Source organism: Prunus avium, chromosome 1, assembly GCF_965620075.1.
Source record: "Prunus avium chromosome 1, drPruAviu1.hap1.1, whole genome shotgun sequence".
Taxonomy (NCBI): Eukaryota; Viridiplantae; Streptophyta; class Magnoliopsida; order Rosales; family Rosaceae; genus Prunus; species Prunus avium.
Window position 1 is genome coordinate 58788573 of NC_142284.1, and position 25414 is coordinate 58813986.

Below are 25414 nucleotides of genomic sequence, written 5' to 3' on the forward strand. Positions count from 1 at the left end.
GCTCATTAACACATAAACACAATCCAACATCAACCAAATGGGTTTGGGAGATCAAAGAGAGATAAAAGATAGTTTTCAAGAGTGAAACACTTTCACCTTTCAAAGTGGTTTAGATTGAAACCAATCTTGAGAATCTTGCACTAGCATCCAAGTATTCTCAAGATACTTCTTCTCATCTCAAGGTTCCATTGGTGTGGAGACTTAGAGGCCATATACTTTTGTGGCTCACATGGAGGAGAAAGATCAAGGAGCAAAGATCAAAGATCAAAGATCAAAGAGGAGATCAACAAAGAGGAAATCATCAAGAGAAGACCAAACACAAATTGGTTCATATAATTGCTTCAAGGGTAATTAGATCTTATCATTTCTCTTGAATTTTCATTTATGAAAAACATATCAATGTTCATGGCTTAAGATACTTGGAAGAAGTTTTGTTTTTGAATTTAAACAACCACCTTAGACTTCCGCTGCGATTAATTTGATTAAATGCATGTTTAATATTCAAATGAACTTCGGAAAAATGTTTTGAAAATCCTACAAAAGTGTGGGTCTCCATCATCCTCCAACATCCTTTCAAAAGCTTTTTGATACTTTAATGCCCCTTCCAACAATAAATAGGTGGAATTCCATCTTGTACACACATCTAAGGACACAAGCCCTTTGATATCAAGTTTCTCAAAAGCAACACATCTTCTCCAACTCTCCAACCTTGCGGGTGAAGAGTGGATGTACCTCACCGAATTAGTAATAGCCATAATGGAGTTATCCAATTCTTTCATCCCTTCAAACACAATTAAATTCAGAATACGTGCACAACATCGCACATGTAAACAATCACCACCAAACATAAGTGTCTTGCTCTTGGTCAACATACCCTTCATATAACTTATCATTTTATCATTAGGAGTAGCATTATCAACAGTAATAGTAAACACTTTTTCTATACCCCAATCATTCAAACAATAATCCAAAAGTTTTCCAATAGTTTCACCCTTATGGTTTGGAATGACACAAAAGCTTATAATCCTTTTGTGCAAGTGTCAGTCAACATCAATAGAGTGAGCCGTGACAACCATATAATTTATCTTTTGAAGAGATGTCCATGTGTCGGTGGTAATAGACACTCCATGTGATGGGTGACTTAACACACTCTTGAGTTTACCCTTTTCTAATTGAAAAAGTTTCCACACATCTCTAGCAATTGTCCTACAAAATGGTGGATCAAACTTTGGTTGGACTTCTTGCATTAAATCTCTAAACCCCACATTCTCTACATGGCTAAATGGAAGCTCATCACGAATAATCATCCGTGCACATGCAAGTCTAGATCTCTCCTTACTAAAGGACCAACTCACTATACTACTTTTATCCTCCTTGCCAAACGATAAGAGTTTTTGACTTTTGGCATCTCTAAGTGGAGATGTCCTACATGTAGTCTTTAAATGATACCATAAGGAAGAAGTACCATTACGGGAGTCACATCCATAATCTTGCTTACAATACTTACATATGCACCTAGGTTCTTCATCATTTGTACATTCTTCCTTCTTTATCTTATCAAAATGTTCCCACACATTAGACCGAGCTGCAGCTTTTCTTTTTAAGTTATTCTGTGGTGGAAGTGAGGAAATAGCATTTGATGAAATATCCACAGTTTGTGCAGAGGTTGGTGTAGGAGTTGAACTTACGTTTGACATAGGACTAGTAGATGAACTGAAGGTTTTTGCAATTGAAACACAAATTAATTAAATTAAACAAAAAGACATGAATGATATTACATATAGCTTTCTGCAATTGAAACTAAAGATTAAAGCTAAATGATTCATTTCTTACAATATTTAAATACTAAGATTCCTTGTGCACATTTGAATAGTCAACATCTGTTCCAATTCATATAGCTTTAATCATTGTATTTGCCACATTCTGTACCAAAAAAGAAAGAAAAGTTGCAGGTCCCTCTGCAACTTCTCATCTCCTTTTCGTTTTTTTTTTTTTTTTTTTTCTGCTGGGCTAAGAAAAAATAAATACATTTTAAAAAGCAAAGTACCTTTGGGAGCGATTGTAGAAGATAAGATAGCGATGGTTGCTGTAGAAATCAGTGTGAAATGATAAGAGTTCTTCTTATGCCTAATACCCTGTGAATAAAAAATTTAAACAATAAGAGTTCTTCTTATGTTGCCTCTGAAATCAATGTGAAATGAGGCTGGGTCTTACAAAATGCAGAGTCAACATACCTGCTCAGAGAGATGAGAGCGATGGTTGTGCGGCTAAGCTAACAGAGAAAAGAGAAAGTTAAGATGTTTGAGGGTTAGAGGATGGCTGGATGAAACTAAAAGATGGAAAGTCAAATTTTAGGGTTAATGTAGGTAGTGTTTCAGTGTTTCGCAGTCTACAATAACTGAATATCCAGTCACTAATAAATAGATACATATATAAGTACTTAAATAATAAAATAATTATAAATATCGGATTGGTACGGGTTTCTGTCGGATAAGGGATATTGTTAACCGTTAACCAAACCAAACGTTTCGGTACGGATCGGATCGGAATAATTAAAATTAAAAAATAATTCTTTAACCAAACCAAACCAAAGGTACGGTACGGTCGGTATGCGGATAATTCGAATGAGATGCCCACCCCTAGACTGAATCATATTGAGGATCGAGTCCTCCCAAGAAATCGTACACCCGATCAGCATCGAGTGCTTGTTGGTGAAGTGCCACACCATCAGGATTGGTGTGCTTGCAAGGACGAAGGTTAGATGCAATTTTTCATAAATAAAAAACACTCATAGGCTCACCATTCTGAGAGGTGGTAACTGACTGACGGCGGAGCTGGTACAACTTGGAGCTATTCTGAGTAACAATATAGGTTTTCGGAGCTGCTTCCCACACCATACAATAGCTGGGATCATCAATGACAGGGGCAGATTTTTTACCATTGATGAAACCAGCCATACGCCGACTAGTTATGGCCAAACGAACACTACGAGACCATGCAGAGTAGTTGGACCCATCCAACTTATCTGGAGTGATTTGAGAAGGGTAATCGTGAGAGGAGCGGACTAATGGAGTAAAGGAGTTAGCCTTGGAGGAGTCGTTGGCGTCACCCATGAGATAAGTAGGGATAAGTATATGCAGCGGAAGGATAAAATAACAAAGGGAACTCAACACAAGTTTTGTGTTGGAACAATATATGAGTAAAGAAGTAAGGGCAAGATTAAGTAGAGGCAAGGTAAGGCAAGATTAAGTAGAGGCAAGGTAAGGCAAGAACAAGGTACTAAGAACAAGGTAAAACGAGGTTATGTAGAGGCAACCAAAATCGATTGCTCTGATACCATGCCAAACAAAGTGTAGAGATTTGTGTAGAGATTTTCTGGTTTAGAATTCTTTCATATGTCTTACATTACTTACAATCAACACATATATATATACAAGTTCCTAAAACATTAATTACAATAGTCAAGGCTCCCATGTTAGGCAAGCCCCCCAAATATGGTAGGCTACCAACCTAGTCAAGCCTCCCAAATATTGTAGATGCCAAACATTAATTGACTATTACTAGCCACATTAATTGACTAATAGACAACATAATTAACAGAAACGGCCTGGGAAGAAGAAAAGATGAAGGAAGAGGGAAAAAAGAAATGGGCCAGGAAAGAAAAGGAAGAAGAAAAGACACGAGGAAGAAGAAAGAAAAAAGAGAACAAGGAGAAAAGAAAAAAAAAAAAAAAGATAAGATATTTTTAGTCTTTAAAAAATATTAGAATTTTTTTTATTTTATGTCCAAAATCCTTAATTAAAATTAAATATTAAACTAATTATTTTTTAGTCCGACACAACACCAAACATAGGTCTTCATTATTTTTACAATCGAGCTTCTTAGTCCGACGCAGCACCAAACATAGGTCAGTACTTAATCCAGCTTAGTCCAATCCGAGCTAATATAAGACAATCCCAGAATTTAGTCCAGTCCGTCGTACCAAACAACCCCTTAGGGATTAGTAAACATGCCATAATTACTAATTATTAGAAATAACAAATGTTGAAATTACAATTTCTAATAATTAATTAATTTTTTAAATAATAAAAAATTTCATCGCATTTCCAACAAAGGCTTCATCATCATCAATACTTTCCCACAATAATTACTATTTATGACAATATATGGGTCGGAAATAAATTCACATAGTCGTTTTGAAATCCCATTTCCGACAGAAATTTAATCAATATCGATGGCTCACAGTGGTTAGAAACGAAGTATTTACAACGGAGTGGTCGGAAAAGAAGTATTTCCAATAAACAATTACCGACGACTTCCAACATAAGTTTGTCCTTGCAAAAGCGTATTTCCGACGGGAAAAGCCCTTTATCGACCCTAAAGTGCCCTCGTTAAAGGCATTCCGTTTTGCAATGAGAATCAAGCAATCATAAGATCTTCATCAATGTGATGCCATGGATTTAGGAGGTTTCAAAAGGAAGGAATTTCAAAGGAGCTTATCTCGGGCCATTTAATGGCCAACCCATGGGCTGGTGGATGCCTTATATATAAACATCGTCGGACGAAGGGAGAAGACACACAAACCTATTTTTCGTCTCACACTTTTCTTTTCCTACATTTAGGATTTTACTTTTCAAGCACGTAGACTAGACAAGTTCTTCCTTTTTCTTAGTGTAAGTTTACTCTCTCGCAATTTACATGGTCTTGCTTTTAAATTCAAGTTTATTTCAGTTGCTTTACTTTCCATTGCTATCAAATTTTCATTAAGTTTAATTTAGTTTATCATTCTTGTTTTGTTCTTGCTTTATTTTGTGTTTATTTGTCACTTTGATCTATTTTTCTTGCACTTTAATTATTGCTATTAGTTTAAATCACGTTTTAATTTAATTGCACTATTCTTACTAAAAATCACAAAAACATGTCCATACAAAGCCTAACCATTCTCGAGTCGAGCCCGAGAAAGTGAAAGAACCTAGGAAAAGACGAGGTTCCTTGCTTAGCCGATCAATAACTTGATTAGAAGTCACAAGCTCAACATATCCATCATATCCTTTCCATCCAAGCCATTTGATGGCTTTGTGGTGGCACTCCTATGCAACTCAAGAGAAGAACTACCAAAAGTTCATTCCCTCGGCCACCTCAGTCCAAAAGTGGGAAACACCAACAAAAAGAAAATGAAAGAAAGGAAAAATAAAATTAAAAGGGTCTTGGAAGTTTGGAACCTGAACAAGGAAGAAGATTAATCTGAAAGGGAATTCAAATTCCTTGCTCAAGGATCACCTGGGACCCTTTTGCCATACAGAAGGTCAGAGAGTGGAACATAATATTGACTGGTTACTTATCATTTACTTTTTTTTGAACTTTATTATTTCATTTTTGCCAGCATCACAGAGGAACAATTTGCAAGAAATTATAAAAGAAACTTTTTCATGTAATGTGCCATGTAGAAAGGACACATTATTATGTTCATTCCTTTGACAAAAAAAAAAAAAAAAAAAACTGTAGACTCATTAAGTTAAGTCACAAACCAATCAAATTGAACAAACTAGTGGTAGAATGAGGTGAATGGTGTGGTGGGCTTCGCTACAGGACTGAAGGTTTGAGAAATATTTAAACCTTGTAGTTGATGAAATCTTTTGGTACCTAATCGAGCTTTGAATCCTCCGAGGGAGCCCATTAGCTTTGTACTTGATTCAATACACTCATTTGCTACCAATGACATTTTGGTGAGGTTGTAGAGATGGGGTGAGTGTTTAAGGGAGGTTGGGAATGTTTGAGATGAGAAGAGGTATATGTGAAGGGGAGGAGCAATCTTTTTCATTACTGTGAATGTATGAAAGAATAGAAGAAATCGTGGTGTGTGGCATCCGCGTACAGAGGTTTTATCCACTGTACAATGAAGAATATGTCTTATTCCTTCGTACAGTTGGAGAAGGCCAGTTGGCTTTGATTTGGGTGTGCTGATCAATATATTCTTCCTGAAAAATAGTGGCCCTGTGCGGTGGCACCATTGCACCATGCCAGGGCCACACCTGATCAATATTGTCTTCCTCATGCAAGGGTGTGCTGGTCATTTTGTTCGGTCACATTATCTTGGATTCTTGGCTATTACTACTATTAACAAAGTCAGGCTCCACCTTCATTTTTCATGTTATTTCACAAGTGTAAATTGCAGATTGAAGGGCATGTATATATGGGATAGTAATAAACTGTATGGCATCTTGGCCTCAATTGCCGCTTATATGTGTTTACCTCACCAAATCTACTCCAAAATATGTTTCAAAAAGCCAGACACATACAAGTTGCAACAAATTGGTTTTTTTGTTCGGTTCGGTTCGGTTCACCGGTTCACCGGTTGAAATACCTAACCCTACTCCCAATTACTGTTTTCCGGCATTTTAAATACTAAAATGAAAATCTTTCATTGGCATCCCTTAAGGCCCCGTTTGGTAGGCTAGACTAGACTGGTTAGGATTAGGCTTGAAATGTTAGACTGGACTGGCTTGGATTGGGCTAGACTTCAAGTCCTATTGAGTTGTTTGGTAGAGCACTAGACTGAATTGGACTTAAGTCCAGTCCATTGTTTGGTACAAGGCCACATTGGATAACATTGGACTTCATTTTTTTTTTCAAAATTAATTTACTATTTATTAGATTATTTAACATCATAAAAAATTAATTGTTTTTCTGGTTGGAATCATAAATTTTTAATAATTAATTAATTAATTAAAAACGCATCAAATTACATAACCAATATTCATATACAAAAAATTATAGAACCAATACATTCACCGAGATTGGGACTTCAATAAAAAATTTATTTATAAAAAATAAATAAAAAGAAAAGAAAAAACAAGAGATTGGGTCATGAACACACAGAGAAGAAAACTACAATACGAACTGCAACTTAGAAACTTTTTACTATTGCTTATTTCATTTACTAAATTTTCTGAACAAACAAACAGAACCCATCATCTTTGATAGAAAAAATAAATAAAATATAGAACTCATCATCATAAAGAAAAGGGACAATGAATTACATAACCAATATTTATAAATAAAAAAACACAAATCTGAGTTTACAAAATAATAAAATATAGAACCCATCATCATAAAGAAAAGGGACAATGAATTACATAACCAATATTTATAAATAAAAAAACACAAATATGGGATTCTTTCGTAAAGAAAAGGCGAAAATTCTGATTAGATTAACAACACATCACACGAACCATATTATAAATACAAAAATCAATGGAAAGTAAGATCGTACGTACACTCTTATTATTAATTCATTAGTCTGAATGACAAATTATCCATTACATCAAATATATAAACAATGGAGGAAAAAAAAAATTAAATCACACAACACTCTTAAAAAGCTGTTGTAAAAAGTAGCGAAAGAGTTTGTGGTCCTTACACGACACAAAATCAATAACACCTACTACGACACTAGTACTTAGATTTTTTTAGGTCAATTCAGTAGTACTATATATTATTATTTTTATTTTAAAAACAAACAAAATAATGAAACCGTGGAAGACTTATTTGTATAGGTCAAACTACGTCCCACATAATTATAATAATCAAAATAATTGTAATATTATAATTAATTTTTTTAAAAAAGTATTGTCTATCATTTGTCATTTGTATCTTGTAAACGTTACCTAAGGATCCCAGAGAGAATCATTTTGAATATCCTCCCACTGATCCTCAAGGCCACCAGAGAACATCATGGACTCAGACATTTGCATCCACATCTTGGGCGAGTCCAAGGGTGACTCGTTAATGGCCTGAATTTGACTCGGCGACAGCCTCACCGTGACGGGCCCCACGTTCGAGCTGGAGCTCCCAGCCTCATGAGCTTCAGCAGCGGGGCTACTTCTCAACCTCAAGGCTGCTTCATGTGCTGCCATGCGAATGTCCTCCGCATTTGAGCTCGCGGGGCGAGGCAGGCTGTTCACCAGTTCGGGGAAGTTGAGTCTCGCCTCCCGTCCACGGAAATGTAATGCAGCAACATCATAGGCGGCTGCTGCCATCTCCGGGGTCTCGAAGCTGCCTAGCCAGATTCGGGTTTTGGTCCCGGGCTCACGAATTTCGGACACCCATTTGCCCCATTTTCTCTTTCGAACTCCTCTATAGGAGGAAGAGGCAGCTCCATAGGCATTGCTAGAATTGGGTTCTCCCATGCATGCACAAAACTTAATTGGAGAAATATTTTTTGTTTTGTTTGAACTTTGAAGCAATAAAAGACATTGGTGAAAGATTGTGTGATCCAGATGTATTTATAGATGTGAATGCAATGATTTTGACTGGAATTTGGTCACTTAACCTGAAAGAAGTGTGAGCTTCCAAGTAGTTGCCCAAGTGCAAAAGACATGAATATGAGTTTGTGCATGCCTGCAAATTAACATATTTCTCTTCTCTAATTGGTTGAACCCTAAAAAGATTTAATCAGAAATTAAAATTTAAAATTGGGGAATGGAAGTTCATGATCAAAAGACTGGGGATTATTTTATGCCAAAATTGGGGGGGATTGATGCAGAGAACCTAAGAAATTAATGGATAAAGAAACTTGAGGATTTTGTTCCTGTTGAGGACGCGGTTTGAACCCAGGTGGCATGAGATTTGGACCCCACTGATCCTTTGTCATAGAAAGCTCAGCATGGCGACTATGAGATCAACCAGGAGATTTTTTAAAGTTGATTTTCTCAATAAATATAAAGTGATACTGGAATACAACCGCATGATATAATTTATCCACGTGTTTAATAGAGAGGTCCATTTAGTGACTTCTTTAGTGACCAACACGGAAACCTCCCAACCACAAAGTGTACATTTTTTATTGGGTACCAACTCAATGGCATTATATCCAAATGAAACCCATACGTGTGCTAATTTCAGGTAGATTAGAGAGTCTTTCTTTAGAGTAAAACAGCTGGATCAAGCTTCAATAATGATATATTGATAAAGAAAGCCACGTTATACAGTTATATATAATAACTTTCAATAATCAACGTCGTCATCAATCTCTTCTAAACCTTTGTGAGATTAATGCATGCCATGATATTGATGTATACATGTCTATATATAATCTCCGCTACGTGTATATATACTTTACATACATGTTGATTTTTTGGAGTTCTGTTTGACTCAAGAAAAGAGTATTGCTATTCTCACCGTTTATCAAATTTTAAGACCTAATTATCATTTCTTTCCACCCCGTTATGTCTAAAAGACCCTTTTAATGTACCAAGTCAAACAGTTCACTCATCACTATCATCTCTCCCCTTTTTTTGCTTCGCTATTTCCCATAAACCCTATCACGTCTCTCTCACCAAAATCGAAACCCATGATTATTTCGTGCAACAATGTTATTTCGTGTAACAATGTTATTTCTTCAGATTTGATCAAAAGTTTCATTCTTATTGGCTTATGTCTACTGCTGTCGTAGACTTAAAGCAACTTTGATTCTCTATCAAAGCCTGATCAAAGCAAAGCCGCGATCTGCAGTTTCAATTTCAATTTTTATATGAACTTACTGTTAGGACAGAGAGCACATATATGATGTGATTTCAGTTTGCAAAGGAGAAATCAAATATTTTATTATGAAAAACTTGGGTGAAATAAACATATTAAAGTATGGGAGATAAAAAGATGAATTATAGGGCTTAAATGATGTAGGTGGGGTTAGGTAGGGACATGAGTGGGTAGAGTAGGATCATTATGAATGTCTTTAGACTTTTTTTTTGGGAACCTTCTTCCTTGTATGTATGTCACATAATTGTTCATGAATACGATTATATGCATAGTTAGTAAATTCGCATATAATATTCTTAACCTAGGTATGTACACGTCTCAAAGACACAGTAATTATAGTTACATCCTTGTTTCGTCAATAAAAGGGATTTTCCTTGTAGTGTACATTTCTTAAAATCAAATATACAATATACATAATATACACGTACGTATTTATTTTTCACATATTATTAAATGTAAATAATAAAAAATTAATTTTAATTAAAACCAATATTTTTAAATATATTTAGAGTAAGTAATATTGATTATTGATGGGAAAAAGTACAAAGTTCAAGCAACTAAGGTACTGAATGTGGGTAAATCTTCTCTACCGACCAAATGCACATAAAGCTAAATTACTAAAATCCCCGAATGTGGGTAAATCTTCTCCACTAACCAAACGTATTGGCATAAGACATAGATCCGTACCAAAAACTTAAAGCTAAAAAGAAATAAAAACCTGACAAAGAGATACAAAACACAACAAACTATTAAAGAGTTTTTGACAATTATTAGATAAAAACAAACTAAGAAGCAGTGCCACATCTCCACATATTCTCGACATCCCGAAGAGATCCATAGCGCCATATTGGCTAAACCCAAACCCGATGCAACACAACAATGTCCACACCTTGCACCAAACCCATATCAAAGGCTGACAACTTTAGCCAAATGCTTGTGGTGGTTGTGTACGTGGGCCAAAACATAGCAATCAACTATCACGAGGACAACGTTTCACAAAGGTTGCTTTCACACCACAAAACCAAAAAAAAAAAGACGGGAGAGCAGAGGGGAAGGACTGGGAAGGGGAACTGGGAAGGACTGGGAAGGGGAAGGGGTAAGGGTAGGGGGCGGGAGGCTGAGCGGCGTCATAAGTTTCTTTCCTTAAGGTTTTTTCAAGTGATAAATCTATCTATATATATAAAGCAAAAGGCAAAGAATTATGAAACATTCAAAATACCAGAAAATGCCATCGGTTAATGCAAACATTAAGAATTGATATTATTAATTAAATGAGAATAATATGATAAATTCACACCTTTTTATATTTAAAAAAAATTAAAATTAAAGCAAAAATCAGATAATGGATCCTATTTTTATGGAACACAACTACCCATTATTATTTTTAATTCTAATATATATATATATTTTTTTAAAAACCTCTCACAGGCACGAAAGCGCGTGTGGAGAAGCTAATGTTATATAATGGCTGAAATTTTCACTGTATTTGAAAAAAAAATTCAAATACTATATCCATGTCTTTTTTTTTTCTTTTTTTTCCCCATATTTCACTAACTATAATTATATGCGAGCAACATGTGTCTTTTTTTTTTTTTTGGTCAAAGAGATAGCAACATGTGTCTTTGCAATCAAAAAATAAAAAATGACGGAAATCATAATTTGATCATCAACCATTCTTAATTGTTGAAAAAAATATTTAAAATTATAGGACCTAAAGTGGAAAACTGCTCAAACTATGGGGCGAGAAGTTTAGTTTACACAACTACTACATTTGAGGTGGATTATCTAATTGACCAACTATTTAGGTCAAAGCAGAATCTTTAATAATCTTAATATAGCGTGGTTAGGCCAGTCTGTCCCATTTACACCCAAGTTCAATCTCTTTCTAATAAATTAATTTAGAATAATTTAGACCATAACATGTATTTTAAAAATAATAATAAAAATCTTAGTGTAAGAAGCCTCATTATAGCAACAATTCATGACGCCTTTATCTATACTCTACAAAGCATAGAAAATTTCTCTGAATTAAGCTAAAAGCCTACAATTCTTTTGTTTCCATTACCCCCAAAAAATAAAGCCTACAATAACATGTGGGTAGGTCAATTGCTATAGGAGGGTAATTTCGGTGACGTCTCACTCTAAGTAGGTAAGAAAGCAGCTCCACCCGTTTGATCATGGTTTGACTGTTGGTGAATTTTTGACATCAAGATTTTAGATAACCATGCCAATCGAATTGTTTTACCTTCATCTAAATTCCATCACTGAATATAATTAAAAAAAATTGAATTTTATAACTCAAGTGATTAAGAACATTTAACTATGCACTCGAGGAACTGACTTCGATCAGCCTTGAAGGGACGGAATTCGATCAGCCTTCAAGAGATGGTTTATAAGTCAATTCCTGGTCATCATCTTGGTTCACTGAATGAAAGAACAAATGCCAAACACCGACAACTTTGGCTTTACCAAAAACATGGTAATTAACTATACATAAAAAATAAAAATAAACACATGAAAATTAATTAAAGATTGAAGTTTTCAAACATAAATTTGGATTCATAAGCTGCATCCACATCCCGTTTCATTGGAAAGGGAGAAGGGACCAAATTGATTGACCAATGTTTTGGTCATTATTATGTTAAGGACTTAAACTCCTAGGATTAGATTAAAATAATTTAATTAACGAGGTTATAATTGAGTAATGAGGAAAACAGCTGCAACGCATATATCCAATGGGTTGGACTTATATAAATACTTACAAATGACATTATTTTACTTTTGACTCAAATGAATTAAATAGCAAAAGATCGATTGGCAAGTGTTTGCATTGCAATCTTTTGGATTGTGGGACAAAAAAATTGTCAAGTGCCGGTGGCTAAAGTCAAATTGCACTCTTTGACTGCGGTCAGACAGAAATTGATGGAGACATAATCTTTGGAGTGGAAAGGAACTATGGAAGGATCCTGCATGCTGGCCAGTCTGACAAGCATTATACTTCAAATTAGTCACAACACAACTCAGGAAACAATTGAAACTTTAATCATATTGCTTCAGATTTAAGAATGAGACCTAATAGAGTTCAAGGTAATATGTGTAAGCAAGTTTATAGATGGGAGGAGAAAGCCAAAAAAAAAAAGAGGAAAGGTTAAGGCAAGCATGTTTTTTGAAATTATAATGATCAACTCTTGAAGGAAGTTGAGGTTCCATCCTAAAATCAATTGTCAATGAGGGGAGTAGCCCAACTCCTTATAAATTCAGCCTAGGTCCCTTAACTACAAACGCTTTCAACATGCCCCCGCACATTTGACGAACTTTCAAGCCTAACACATGGACAACATATATTGGGTGACGTAGGAGCACGTATGGCCATTGAGCCTAATATGTGAAGCCTTACTCTGATACTATGAAAGAAGTAGAGATTCCACCCCTAAACCAATTGGCAATGGGGGAAGTAGCACAACTCCATTATAAACCCATGCTAGATCCCCTAACTACAAACACTCTCAACAACTCTTCTTAATGCTATAACACATCGGTATGTTTTGACGTTGAATAAAAACTTGGATTTTTTCTTAAGTGGATAACACTATGACTATTAAAAGAACAAACTCATTATGAAAGTACGACTTAGATATCTAAGAATCCACTTCACACCCTTACAATGTTTGCATGAATTACAATTTTTTTTATAAAGAAAACACCATTTACGTGTGTTATGTACTATGATCTTGAGCATACCATAGTATACATTAGACTACCTATGGTTGAGGAATATAGCATCAATCCCCCCCCCTTTTTTTTTTTTTTTTTTTTTAAAATCACTTGTAGGACTTTGATTTGAACGAAGCAAGAAATGACTGGTAAATGAAGTAGAGAATGGCTTTGTTCCATGAACCAAACGATGTCGTTTTGGCACAGTCAAATTTTTTTAACATCACCTAACCAAAATGACGTCGTTTTGAGCCAAGTCATTTAAAAAAATAAGAAAGTTTTCCTTCACCTTTCCCCCGCCCCTCAAAGCCCATCCGATAATCACCCCCCAAAACCCCCAATTTCTATTATTCTCTCTTCAAACCCTAACCCTAACCTCCCTAATACCCACCTACTATAGTGCCGTTGATGTGTTGCCACTGCCATCGGAGTTATGCCGCCGTCCACCACCTATTATTGGGTTTTGGTTAATTGGCATAGGTTTTGTTTGAAATTTTACAAATTGAAATCACTATAAAACATAAATTGAAAAAAATGACAGATTGAAATCATTCAAGTATATTGTCCAAGAAAGGAATAACATTTGGAAAAGAAAAAATAGATATTAAAAAAACCCTCTCTTAAATTTTCTTTGGAACATTTACACCATGACCACATGGGATTCGGATCCTGGATCCATCACTACATACTGTACCAGTACGCCTTCGAACCTGAGACCAATGATCTGTAAATCAAAATCCTTTTTTAGAAGGCTACACCCATAGACTATAACATGCCCTTAATAGATTCAAACAAAACTAGAGCTAAAAGGAAAGTAAACAAATAAAAACTTATTTGGAGTAATGACGTGGTCCATCCATATCAACAACACAAACCAAAGTTTTTTCCATTGGCCTCCATGCGTTTCGTAAAAAAAGCTTACAAAATTGTAGTCTAATAAGTTTTTTTTTTCTTTTAATTTTAGAACAGTATTCTAAATTATTAGCCGGTGCAGTATTCTAGTACTGACTAATAAGACCCTCTATTCCAGTCCAGTCCAAGGTACTACCAAACGTGGGCCTAATCTTTGACCCTAAGAAAACGTGGGCCTAATAATTCTTAATAAGATATTAGCACAATATTTGTGTAGCTGCGGTCATCAGTAAAGTACCAGCCATGCTGCTGACGATAAACTCTTCAGTCTCCTCCCTCCTCACCAAATCTCCTTCCATTCCAATCACCACTTCCAGCTTCCCCAATTCCAACCCAGCAACTGCCGTCAGAACCCCAAGATGGACCCCGCAGGCCCTTCAATTTCGGGTCTCGTCGTCCGCCAATCAGACGGTCGAGGTCGCATCACCGCCGGAAAATGTCGGTGGAGCTGATTGCGCGGCGGAATCTGGAGTGGACATCGTGAGGAAATTCTATGGAGGAATCAACGGCCAGGATTTGGCTTCTGTGGAGGAGCTCATCGCAGAGAAATGTGTGTACGAGGACCTGGTTTTTCCTCGTCCTTTCGTTGGCCGCAAGGTACTCTTCTGTATCTGTCATCTGCTTCTCTCTTTTGGTATGCGCTCACTTTCATGGTTTATATTAGATTGTAGTTTAAATGTTAAAATAAATAAAATAAAATTATGTAATGGCAAAATTCTACCACTGAGTTGGAATCTGCATGTATGTATCTATCTATCACATGCCGGCATGTGGATTATTATGACAACAAACAACTCTATTTGTACTATTTTATTAGATTTTAATTTTAATTTCTTATTAAAAAAAATTTATGTGTAGATTGGGTATGAAATTATGCTCAAATATTTCTAGGAAATGGATACACTTTAAGGATATTATCAACAGTTTTAGCTAGTGCTAATTGAATCAGGAGGGTTGTGTCTGCAAAAGTTAAATTGATATTTGTAAATTTCAAACATTTTTGGTAATAATAATTCTACCAACCCATCTAGCTTGATAGTACGTCTTCTCCATAGATTCAATTCCTACTGGAGTAGGTAATTGAACCAATTTAAGTGTGCTTGTGTAGAAGAAAAAAAAGTGTAAGCAGTTCCACATTTATTGTTTAATTTTGTTTAATTCTCAAGATAAAGTTTTGGCTTCAATCAATTTGCAGGATATACTTCAGTTCTTCAAAAAGTTCAACGATTCTGTTGGCAAAGACCTTCAATTTGTTATTGATGATATATCCACCGAGGATTCCACAGCAGTTGGGGTGACATGGCATTTAGGTATGTTGATGAAAATTACAGTATGTTTTTCATCTCTGCCATAGGATTTTTTTGGTCGAACTCTGCCATACGATTATCCGTACTGAGAATAGGACGTATTTTCAGAATGGAATGGGAAGCCTTTTCCGTTTAGCAAAGGATGTAGCTTTTATCGGTTGGAAGTCGTCAATGGCAAGAGACAAATAATGTAAGGATACCTGATTATATTATTGCATGAACATTCAATTTCGTTCCGATATTTCAGAATTTTTTTCCTGTTACTTCGGTATTTGTTGTTCAGAAATTGGTTGTTATTGCTCTGTTCTTGTACTTTGAGATGATATTCCTGGTCTAACTTTTGAGATTGCATTTAATAAAAGTTTCATTCTTCTCAATTTTTTAAGCAGTTTCTTTCCATGAAGAAAAGAATCCGTAAATATCAAATTCATGCAGTTATGATTAGGAGTTTCAGCATGTTAACTATTTTCTCAGTATAGGAAAGAAGATGTATCTCATCTAATTGAATAGAAATGTACACATTTTTCTCTGAATATACTTAAGTTTCTTCCTTTCATATATGTCCCATTAAACAATCCTATGAAACATGAAGCTCAAACAATTTTAGATTGCACGGAGTATCTGATATGGATATGACCCCGATATGCCTCAACATGTATCTTTGCATACTTTCTAAAAACATGTCCGATTGGCTTTTTGAAAACTCTGGCTTTTGGATATGGAGTGGTGGTTTTTAGTTTCCTTTGAAAGGAGTTTTGAGGGTAAATTAAAAGGTTTATATCAGTATGTGCACCTCACATTCAAGGTCCATAGAATTTTACACCAGCCCAACAACTATTTTTTCTGTTATCTTCTTGGCTTGTGTGAACTATTCTCAACTTATTCAATTGGGTTTATCACAAGTATTTCATTTATTAATATAGTCTTTATGAATTTCAGCATTAGATAAAAAAACACTTACATACTATTTGAGTATAATTTCCACTAAATTTTGTTCTTTCTATTTCTAATTCCTAAAGGAGTAAAAATCTAATCAAGAGATGTACTTCAGTATTAGAAGCATTTTGAATTGTTCCTGCAGTGTTTGAAGGTGTGCTTAGTTCCAATACATCCATATAAGCAATTTAAATCAATAATCACAAACACATGAACACCAATATTTTTACATGGTTTGTCTACCTGTATACATGCATTCAATCCTGCCTTCCTTGGTTGAACCTAAACACTTCGTTATATGAAAATATTATAGGTTAACCCAAAAAATTTACAATCCTAAATGTGAAAATCAATTTTGTTCACATTTGGTCTGAAACCTTCGCTCAATCCTCCTCATAAAACTGAAATCTCAGAAGATGTATGGGTTCTCTAGACTACACTCCTCTAGACTCTAGAGTTATATAGGAGGAGCCTCCGTGCATGTCCAAGTGTGTTTAACTACATATGTGATGGCCAATTGAAAAACGACAATAGAATCACGACAAAGAGGAGAGAAAACCTAACTGAGTTATCTTTTATGTAAGACTCCATTGTCACCAAGTGGGAAGGTGGGTAAAACCCATTAAATCTTGCACACCACCTCACATGGAAGCACTGGGCACTCCACGGCCATAAGGGGAACGGAGATAACCCCCTTTTCTGCTAAAGCCTTTGTGCCTCCCAAAAACAAAGGCTCTGAGACTTACTCTCACAGGAACTCTCTCTAAAAGCTACAGGGGTTTCTATAAGCATGAGAATTACTGTCAACTCAGAAAATGTGTTGAACATTTGATTTCCTACCGTCTAGGTCGATTGGGGTAAGTTCTAAATCGACGCTAATGGTGTAGTTCCTGCAAAACTCGTAATGGGTAGAATGAGGTATTTTGGGGTTTTGGGAGGTTTCAGTCTACTGCCAGGAATTCTCAATCTACTCTGTCATCTTGATATGCTAGGCTAGTCTTAGCCAATTGGGTCTTCATATCATGTTTAGCAAGACTATTGAACTCGAGACAAGCTTACATCTACTAAGTTTTCCTGTTTTGACTCTACTCTTCTTTATTCATAAAAGTTCTAGGTATGATATAACATTTCAAATTATGTTTGGACTGTTGTAGACCTAGGCAAGCTTATACCTACCTTAATCTTAGCAGTACTTCACTAGTAGCGAGCTCATTTACTTTATCAATACTATTTCTTAATTTTGTTAGAACATGCCTGCACAATGCTACATTTTTAAATATGTTGAGTGCAAAGAATTTTGTTGGTAGACTAACTTTGCCTTTGTAAAACAGCTATGGGCGAGATAGTGTTGAGCCTGCTATCAAGCCTGGGGATACTGTGTTGGTAAGCATATTACAAATGCTTTAGATGCTAGGTGCTATCATTTATTGGTTCAAGGTGACTGAAATGAAAAAAGGATAAAAATAAAACAAGAAGGATAAACATAATTTTTTTTCCCTCTCTCTCTTGAGCAATATTTGAACCAAAGACCTTGTTTGCTTTTAATTGATAGATATGTTTTCACTAAATAGTCAAATACTAGACGTGGTGTCCTTATTTGCTTTTAATTGAATGGATATGATGATATCTCTTCCCTGCTCACGTAAACATTTAAATATATCTCCGGTGTGGTTGTCCAATTTCTAAATTTCCTTTTTAACCTAATGGACACAAAAATTAGACATATGCTGAAATTGTAAAATTAGAATTGGTTCAATTACTGGTTCAATTTTCTCTTAAATTCGTATTTGATTTACAGGTTGCCATCAGAGGTGTGGCTTGGCTTCTTCGACAGTTCCCTCAGCTGGCTGACCGGTTTTAAAGTTGTTTTTTCGGCTCACTTTTTCTTATCTTACAGAGATATATACATAATCTACAGTAGTCTTGTATGAGCAAGCAAAAATGTATATACACAGATGCACATATATATAGTATCCACATGTAAGTATGTTCACTTAGTTTGTTGCCGATCCCATTTACATAACAATGGTCTAATTAAAGAAGGCATAATTATTTGAGGAAAAAGAAAGACAAAAATCCTCATATTGGGAAATTTTTTGTTTCTTTTTGGGGTTTCTTTCTCCATCTATTTCTTCTTATTCAGTGCTTTTTTTTTCGGTCGTTTCCTTCCAACTTATTTTCAATTCTATACTTGTGTGCTTTCTTGGTCAGATACTCTGTTTACATACAGGAGAGTTGTGCCAAAGATCAAATCTTGCATTTTCTGTTTATCCCTGGAAATCTTGGTTGGTGTTGAATGTTCAAAGTGTATTTTGGTTAATTGTGATAAAATATGCTAACCAAAAAGAAAAAATTTGTGTGCACTTTTCTTATCATAAACTGTTGGCTGTTGTCTCTCCCACAAGAAACCGATTACAATTATGACATGTTTCCTTGTAAGTAAAAGAAACAAGATAAACAAAGAATATGAATAAGATCAATTATTCATTCCTAGTTAATCTATTTCTTGGTTTTTTGCGTATTTGACTAAGAATTTTAAGTTAATCTACTTCTTGGTTTTTGGTTATTTCTTGTTAATCGATTACAATTATGTGTAAGTAAATGCATGCTAAATCAGGAAGGGAAATTATTTCATTTCTTCTTATTCCCATTACTTGTAAGCAAAACGTGGCCAAAGTTAATATTTGTCAATGGTTGAAGTTGAGAGTGAGAGAGGTGATATGCGTTATCCAAACGGAAAAAAAAAAACGTGAAATGGGATGTTTTGGAATTTGGATTAATTACAGCATACTTGAGTTTCAGGGTCTGTTAATTCAAATTCAATTATGTAGTCCTCATACCTTGCTTCACTATTGTCTTTGCCATAAAATTCTGTCAACTTCTTTGTTAATTTTAATGGTAAATCAGTAATCTGATTTATCATTTTTTTAAAAACAAAAAAATAATGATAAATCATTGCGTCTTCAGCAAGGATGGTGCTTGCGGAGCTTCATACTAGTTCAGCAAAGAAGGTGCCGAACGACGTGTTCGAAGATGCTGATCAAAAGGGTGTCGAATGGCACTGAGGATATGCTGATTGACATAAGGAAATGGAGAACGACAAAGGCTTCTTTGTGCCGATTCATATAAACGGCGCCAAACCCGAAATCGGACATAATATGTGAGATGTGTGTGTCTTCGGCAGGCAAGTGCCTTCAACTTGTTTGTATGTGCTTTTGGCAGGCAAGTGCATTCGGCAGGTGAATATGGATGACAGAGATAAATGAACAACCATTCAGAGGACAACAGATTTACATTGTTCACCCGAATAATTATGATTACATAGTATAAGTGGTAGAGTCCTCACTTGCAATATGGTCGATGTGAGACTTCTTTGCCTTGCCTGTAGTTTCTTGGCCAGTTACGGTACCAACACAAGCAATATTAGGAGAAGAAAATTCGAACACAAAACCTCAAGTGCATGAACAACTGCTCTTAACCAAGTGCTATCAAACCCTTGCTTCATGATTGCAACATTTAGTTAAGGTTTATGGTTGGACCACTTGTTGGGTACCTTTTACTGGAGGGATGATAGAAATTGACAATATCATATCCAATCACGAGATGTGTGGGGTCTACTTCAATAGTCCGCCAAAAGACACATCCCCTTAATTAATGTCCCACAAGGCCTCACCCACAGGACTGAAGAATTTCTCCAAGTCGACACACGTTTTCACCCACCACAGATTTCTTTCTCTATTTTGGCCTGCAGTTGACTTTTTCTTAGACAATGACTTCAGTTGATGCAAGGAACTGGTTTTCTGAATAGTTCAGTCAAAAAAACTCACAAGCACCAGTTTCCAATCCAAACCACTTCCTTTGAACCCATGACATTTTCTGTGACTTCCATTTATCTTGTGTTTCAAAGTAATTCTGTTGACACACCATGAGGATTATTTGCACCCGCAGATAGTGCTTCAATAATCTTGCAGCACTTCCATCGAAAGTACTTTTGGGTTCTGTACTGGCAGATTCTCCAAGGCCCTCGAGCTTGTAGCATCTAACTTGGCTTCAAGTTTTTAGAGGTAAATATATTTTGCAGAACTGGTATATATCATGCATGATTTTGATGTTTGTATTAATAATGCAACAATTAAAGTAGCATTATTTGTGGAGACAAAATTAAGAGTAATTTGTATGTACATAGTTTTAAAATCTAATTCAGCAAAATCACACAGCTTGTTGAGCCATACATTTACATTCATATATTCTATACACGTTTCTTGGTTCACAAATCTTTCTGGAGCTGAAAATTCTTCCTTGCAAAACTATAAAACAAATGAACATAGAAAGGGCTTCTTGAAATTTAGGGGTGACTGTATAGTGTCATCTATGTAAGAATCTTTTGACCGTACGAAAGCTTAGCCAGATTTAGAGATCCTGCCATGGGAGGTGTAAAATGAAAAGCACCAATTGTTGCTGCAATTTACTTTTAGCATTTTGGTAGCATTTTGTTCTTTTACGAAAGATAGTGAAAGAAAATGATAGAAAAGTAAGAAATGAGATGATATATTTGAAAGGAAGAGAAAAGAATGTATAGAATGCAAAATGAAAAATTGTTTTAAAGACATATTTTCTGGGAGCATTTTGTTCTTTCTCATATTCTTCTACTCTATTTCGACTTCTTTAACTAAAATTTGACCACCACATGTTTAAAGGTTACTAAGGGCATGTTTGGCAGTGAGGTAAAAGATCACAAAGTGCTTTTAACAACGTTAAGTACTTTTCTGAGTTTATATAAAGTTTTGGGCTCTCTTTGGGGATACGGTCTTGCAATTTGTTTAATTATGTCAATAAGTTGATGATTGCCTGAAGTGATGAAGCAGATGAATTTTCTTCTCCTATCAATACAAGGTAGGTATTATTAAGTTTTCTTGATCCTATTCTGTGAGCAGTTGCTGGTTAGTTCTTCTCTTTCTGAGCTCTATTATATACTGTCCTTTTTTCAACTCTGATAATTAATGATTATGCCATTTTTCTTGTTATATATAGTTCCCTATTTTTTTTTCTTTCCCCTATTTAGGTTCTACATCTTTTGCTGTGACCAATAAGGAGGATCATGACAGAAGTGGAATCTGCACATGAAACACATGGATCATTTGTGAGCAAGGCTACAGGTCATCCATTGCCACCACCAGACCACGGGACACCAGTTATAGCACTCTTCAATAGTTATCGTCAACCTCAAAATTTACAACCCATACCAGCAATACCACCCAAACTTGGTAAATGGGATCAAAGTGCTCCAGCTCAAGTACATACAAATGTATTCACTGAAGTATTAAGAAAAGATCAACAGGATGCTACAAAGATACTAGGTAAGTGTGAGCCTAATAAAACCTCAATGTTTTGGGTCCATTTCAAGTACGTTAACGTTCTTGTAGTTTTGTTTTGTTTTGGATGTACGAATCTTATCAGTGGCTGTTTTTGCTTTTGTGCCCTGTTGCGCTGCGAAATTGTGCTACAGAAACACCAAGCAAGGACGTAGCCAATAACGTTCCAAATTCAGGTGATCCTCATTCAAACTTCATTTCATGCACGTTAATTAATCTTCCAACTTTTATAAATGTCAAATGATTCTTAGCAGGATTCTTAAATTATGTTGACCGATATTTATTGTCTGCTGAAACACTTTTGGGATGATATTGTTTATTTATACTCTTTTTGGAATTTGTTAGCGTTGTTTGATTATATTGGCAAGGAATGGAATCTGCGTTCTAAAAATATATAGTTGGGCTAGCTAAATTGCTAATAATATGCAGTTTTTTTGGATGAAAATTCACATGGCATGTTTAAAGCTTGTATGTCCTGATTGTTTGGGTCTTGGCAGCGTTGACAAACACCAACCTAGTTCCCTATGTCATCCTACATCTTGCTGCTCTCAGTGGTGACTGGGATATTGCTAGAAAGTTCTTGCAATTAAAGCCACAAGCTGTAAGGGCTAAGATCACAAAGGGTTCAGAAACTGCTCTTCATATTGCAGCTGGGGCCAAACGTACAACATTTGTTGAAGAGCTAGTTAAATGGATGACATCAAATGACCTTGAATTGAAGAATGATGTGGGAAACACCGCTCTTCATTTTGCTGCTGTATCCGGTATAAAAAAAATCGCTGAGGTCATGGTGGACAAGAATCCAACACTACCTCAGATCCGAGGTATCAAAGATTTAACACCTCTACATATGGCCACCTTGCTTGGGCACAGGGAGATTGTTTGGTATCTATACGATAAGACCATTTTGATGGACCGTGACCATATGGGGCTTCTTATTTCTGCCATAACAGCAGATCTTTATGGCAAGTGTAGTATATATATATACCTTTATCTTGGTTCCGATAATCTCTTTCCTATGAATACTGTTTTCTGTTGAAACGAATAGAAAAGGACTTAGTATTAGGGTGACCACTTTTGTCATCTAGGATTTTATTTTGCGTTCCTGACAATTCTTTCATGGTAATAACAGATGTAGCACTGGATATAATTCAAAAGAACCCTCAGATTGCTTTTGCTCGAGATGAAAATGGAGAGACTCCACTTCATGTAATGGCTCGAAAGCCTTCAGCGTGTTATAATGGAAGTCAACTGGGATTCTGGCAACGATGCAAAGATTCATGTGAGTAAATGACATTTTTCTGTTGACATTCTATCCTGCTCTTTTACCATCTAAAATTTGTTGGATGTTTCTTAATAGATCATATGTTTCTTACTGAGATATCAATAATTTATCGACACATTATTGACATGTTATCAGTACGTTATTAATGTGTTACAATATGTTATTCATACGTCTGCCATGCAATGAGAATCTCAACATATGTATGTAATCTGAAAATCCCCGCATCGCATAGCCCCCCAATAAATTATAATCGTCCTTTGCTTATAAAAACATGGTTTGGATACCATTGCTGTTTTATGCAGTACTCCCCCATACAAACGTTCCTTACGAAAAAAAGTTAATGCATATGCAAGCCCTTGAACTTGTGAAGCAGCTCTGGGAGAAAATTCTGACCTTAAACAGTGACTCTGCGATAAGTGATTTAATTAGAAAGCCTTCCAGCTTATTGTTTACTGCTGCAGAATTGGGCAATATTGACTTTCTGATCATACTTATGAGATCATACCCTTGTCTTATTTGGCACGTTGATGAACAAAATCGAAGCATATTCCACACTGCAGTGATTCACCGGCAGGAGAAAGTTTTCACTCTCATTTATGAATTAGGTGGTCTAAAAGAATTAATAGCTTCTTATAAAGATAACGACAATAATAACATGCTTCATTTGGCCGCAAAACTTGCACCTGCGATTCGACTAAATGATGATACCGGGGCGGCTTTGAAGTTGAGAAGAGAGTTGCTTTGGTTTAAGGTGATATTTTTCCCCTCACTGATTGCTTTTTTAGTTAATTTTTCGTAATCTGTCATCTATGTTATTGGAATTTAGTTTGCTCATGCCATGCAGTTATCTAACTCTAAACTTTTTTTTAGGGGAGTGATTGGCTGGTACTAGATACCAATGAACAATGCCTGGTACACTAAAGTTATTGATCATAAACCCACATAATATAAAAATCAATCTTAAAGATCATCAAGTACCAAGTACTGTGTATTGGTTACTAGTTTCAAACAATCTTTATCTTCAAATTTCAAGTAAAAGATCGACTTTACTTTTTTAGTTAACGGGAAGAGAGGATTGAACTTGGGACCTCTTCTAATATTGGGAAGAGAAGTAGCACAAGACTAGCTAATTGCTAGTGGATAAGATGAACTTTATGAAAGAGCGTTGCTCGAATCATAACTTGATTAGTTGTTGTGATGTGAAACAGAGTCCTTGGACTATACATCCATTTATCAATGTCATTAGTCCAATACTAGCATTGGCACATAATGATTTCTTATTCTTTAAAAAATTAAGATTCAAGTTCAAATTTACATAATAGCTTTTACAGAGTTAAGTTCGTATTATTATGTGTTGGATGGTAAATCCAGTTTTTGGTATTTGTCATACTGATACTTCTCAAACAAATTTAGGAAGTGGAGAAAATCGTCCAGCCATTGTATAAAGAAATGAGGAACTCCATTGGGAAAACACCTCAAATTCTATTCACTGAGGAGCACAAGGAATTATTACAAGAAGGAGAAGTGTGGATGAAGGGCACTGCATCATCATGCATGGTTGTTGCAACGCTCATTGCAACTGTAATGTTTGCTGCTTTCTCCACTGTCCCAGGGGGCAACAACAATGACACTGGTATTCCCATATTCCTTCAATCAAGGGCCTTCATCGTTTTTGCCATATCCGATGCTGTTTCGCTCATCTCCTCCGCGGCTTCCATCTTGAGCTTTCTGTCCGTTCTGACGTCGCGCTATGCCGAAGGAGATTTCCTCCATTCGTTACCCAACAGATTGATCGTAGGGCTTGCAACTCTATTCATCTCCATAACTGCCATGATGATCACATTCGTTGCCACAGTATTTATTGTTCTTGGCTCCGAATTTCATGGCATAAAAGTCCCAATTGCTTTGGTTGCTGGCGTCCCAGTTGGTTTCTATGCCTTGCTACAATTTCCCCTTCTTGCAGATATGATCAATCATGCTTACATTTCAAGAGTATCTTTTCGTCCTAGCAACCACCTTTTGCACTAGTTTTCATGTTTAAATTACTGAGCAGCACTAATTATTCAATGCATTTGTCTTAATTTGAGTTTTTGTTTTTACAACTATGAACCGAAATTTATGTTTTGCATTGTAAAATTTTAAGCTGTGCAAGGACTATCAAAGAAAAGTAAATCGACTCTAAATCGATATATATAAAACGAGAAGTAGAGAGTGGTAAAATTTTCAGTTCATAAACGTCCGAATCACTTGTGAGAAGAAGTGCCTCTGTGCTTCTTCCCAAGCTTATTTAAAATCACTCCGAACGAGCTCAGAATCACTTAAAGTGGTTTTAAGTACGAGCTCATAAA

General features: G+C 35.7%; 3 protein-coding genes across 6 annotated transcripts; 2 read left to right on the forward strand and 1 right to left on the reverse strand.

Moving 5' to 3' along the window:
* Window positions 1-7045: 7045 nt before the first annotated feature.
* On the reverse strand, window positions 7046-8523 carry LOC110756004 (ethylene-responsive transcription factor ERF021-like). Its single transcript, XM_021957372.2, has one exon. It carries the CDS (start codon window positions 8187-8189, stop codon window positions 7668-7670), a length of 522 nt encoding a protein of 173 aa, XP_021813064.1. The 5' UTR covers window positions 8190-8523; the 3' UTR covers window positions 7046-7667.
* Window positions 8524-14363: 5840 nt separating this feature from the next.
* LOC110755968 (Nuclear transport factor 2 (NTF2) family protein) lies at window positions 14364-18512 on the forward strand. Its single transcript, XM_021957315.2, has 5 exons — window positions 14364-14763; window positions 15362-15476; window positions 15582-15663; window positions 17741-17792; window positions 18208-18512. Exons 1-5 carry the CDS (start codon window positions 14410-14412, stop codon window positions 18268-18270), a joined length of 666 nt encoding a protein of 221 aa, XP_021813007.2. The 5' UTR covers window positions 14364-14409; the 3' UTR covers window positions 18271-18512.
* Window positions 18513-20091: 1579 nt separating this feature from the next.
* LOC110755981 (uncharacterized) lies at window positions 20092-25301 on the forward strand. Of its 4 annotated transcripts, XM_021957326.2 has the most exons (8): window positions 20092-20473; window positions 21107-21302; window positions 21472-21766; window positions 21916-21957; window positions 22279-22746; window positions 22914-23063; window positions 23369-23817; window positions 24480-25301. In XM_021957326.2, the coding sequence occupies exons 3-8, from the start codon at window positions 21508-21510 to the stop codon at window positions 25092-25094; spliced, it is 1983 nt and encodes a 660-aa protein (XP_021813018.2). In that variant the 5' UTR covers window positions 20092-20473; window positions 21107-21302; window positions 21472-21507; the 3' UTR covers window positions 25095-25301. The 4 variants fall into 4 exon arrangements, with proteins under 4 accessions (XP_021813018.2, XP_021813019.2, XP_021813020.2 ...); XM_021957327.2 differs by lacking the exon at window positions 21107-21302 and having other exon boundaries at window positions 21501-21766; XM_021957328.2 differs by lacking the exon at window positions 21107-21302 and having other exon boundaries at window positions 21504-21766.
* The last annotated feature ends 113 nt before the right edge of the window (window positions 25302-25414 follow it).

What these genes read in the sequence shown, in the direction of transcription:
- LOC110756004 (XM_021957372.2), bottom strand. Translation starts at nt 8,189, where the DNA reads ATGGGAGAACCCAATTCTAGCAATGCCTATGGAGCTGCCTCTTCCTCC.
- LOC110755968 (XM_021957315.2), top strand. Translation starts at nt 14,410, where the DNA reads ATGCTGCTGACGATAAACTCTTCAGTCTCCTCCCTCCTCACCAAATCT. An exon ending in TGGGGTGACATGGCATTTAG is followed by an intron (nt 15,477 to 15,581) that starts GTATGTTGATGA and finishes ACGTATTTTCAG; the next exon opens with AATGGAATGGGAAGCCTTTT. An exon ending in AATGGCAAGAGACAAATAAT is followed by an intron (nt 15,664 to 17,740) that starts GTAAGGATACCT and finishes TTTGTAAAACAG; the next exon opens with CTATGGGCGAGATAGTGTTG.
- LOC110755981 (XM_021957326.2), top strand. Translation starts at nt 21,508, where the DNA reads ATGACAGAAGTGGAATCTGCACATGAAACACATGGATCATTTGTGAGC. An exon ending in CAATAACGTTCCAAATTCAG is followed by an intron (nt 21,958 to 22,278) that starts GTGATCCTCATT and finishes GGGTCTTGGCAG; the next exon opens with CGTTGACAAACACCAACCTA. An exon ending in GCAACGATGCAAAGATTCAT is followed by an intron (nt 23,064 to 23,368) that starts GTGAGTAAATGA and finishes TGTTTTATGCAG; the next exon opens with TACTCCCCCATACAAACGTT.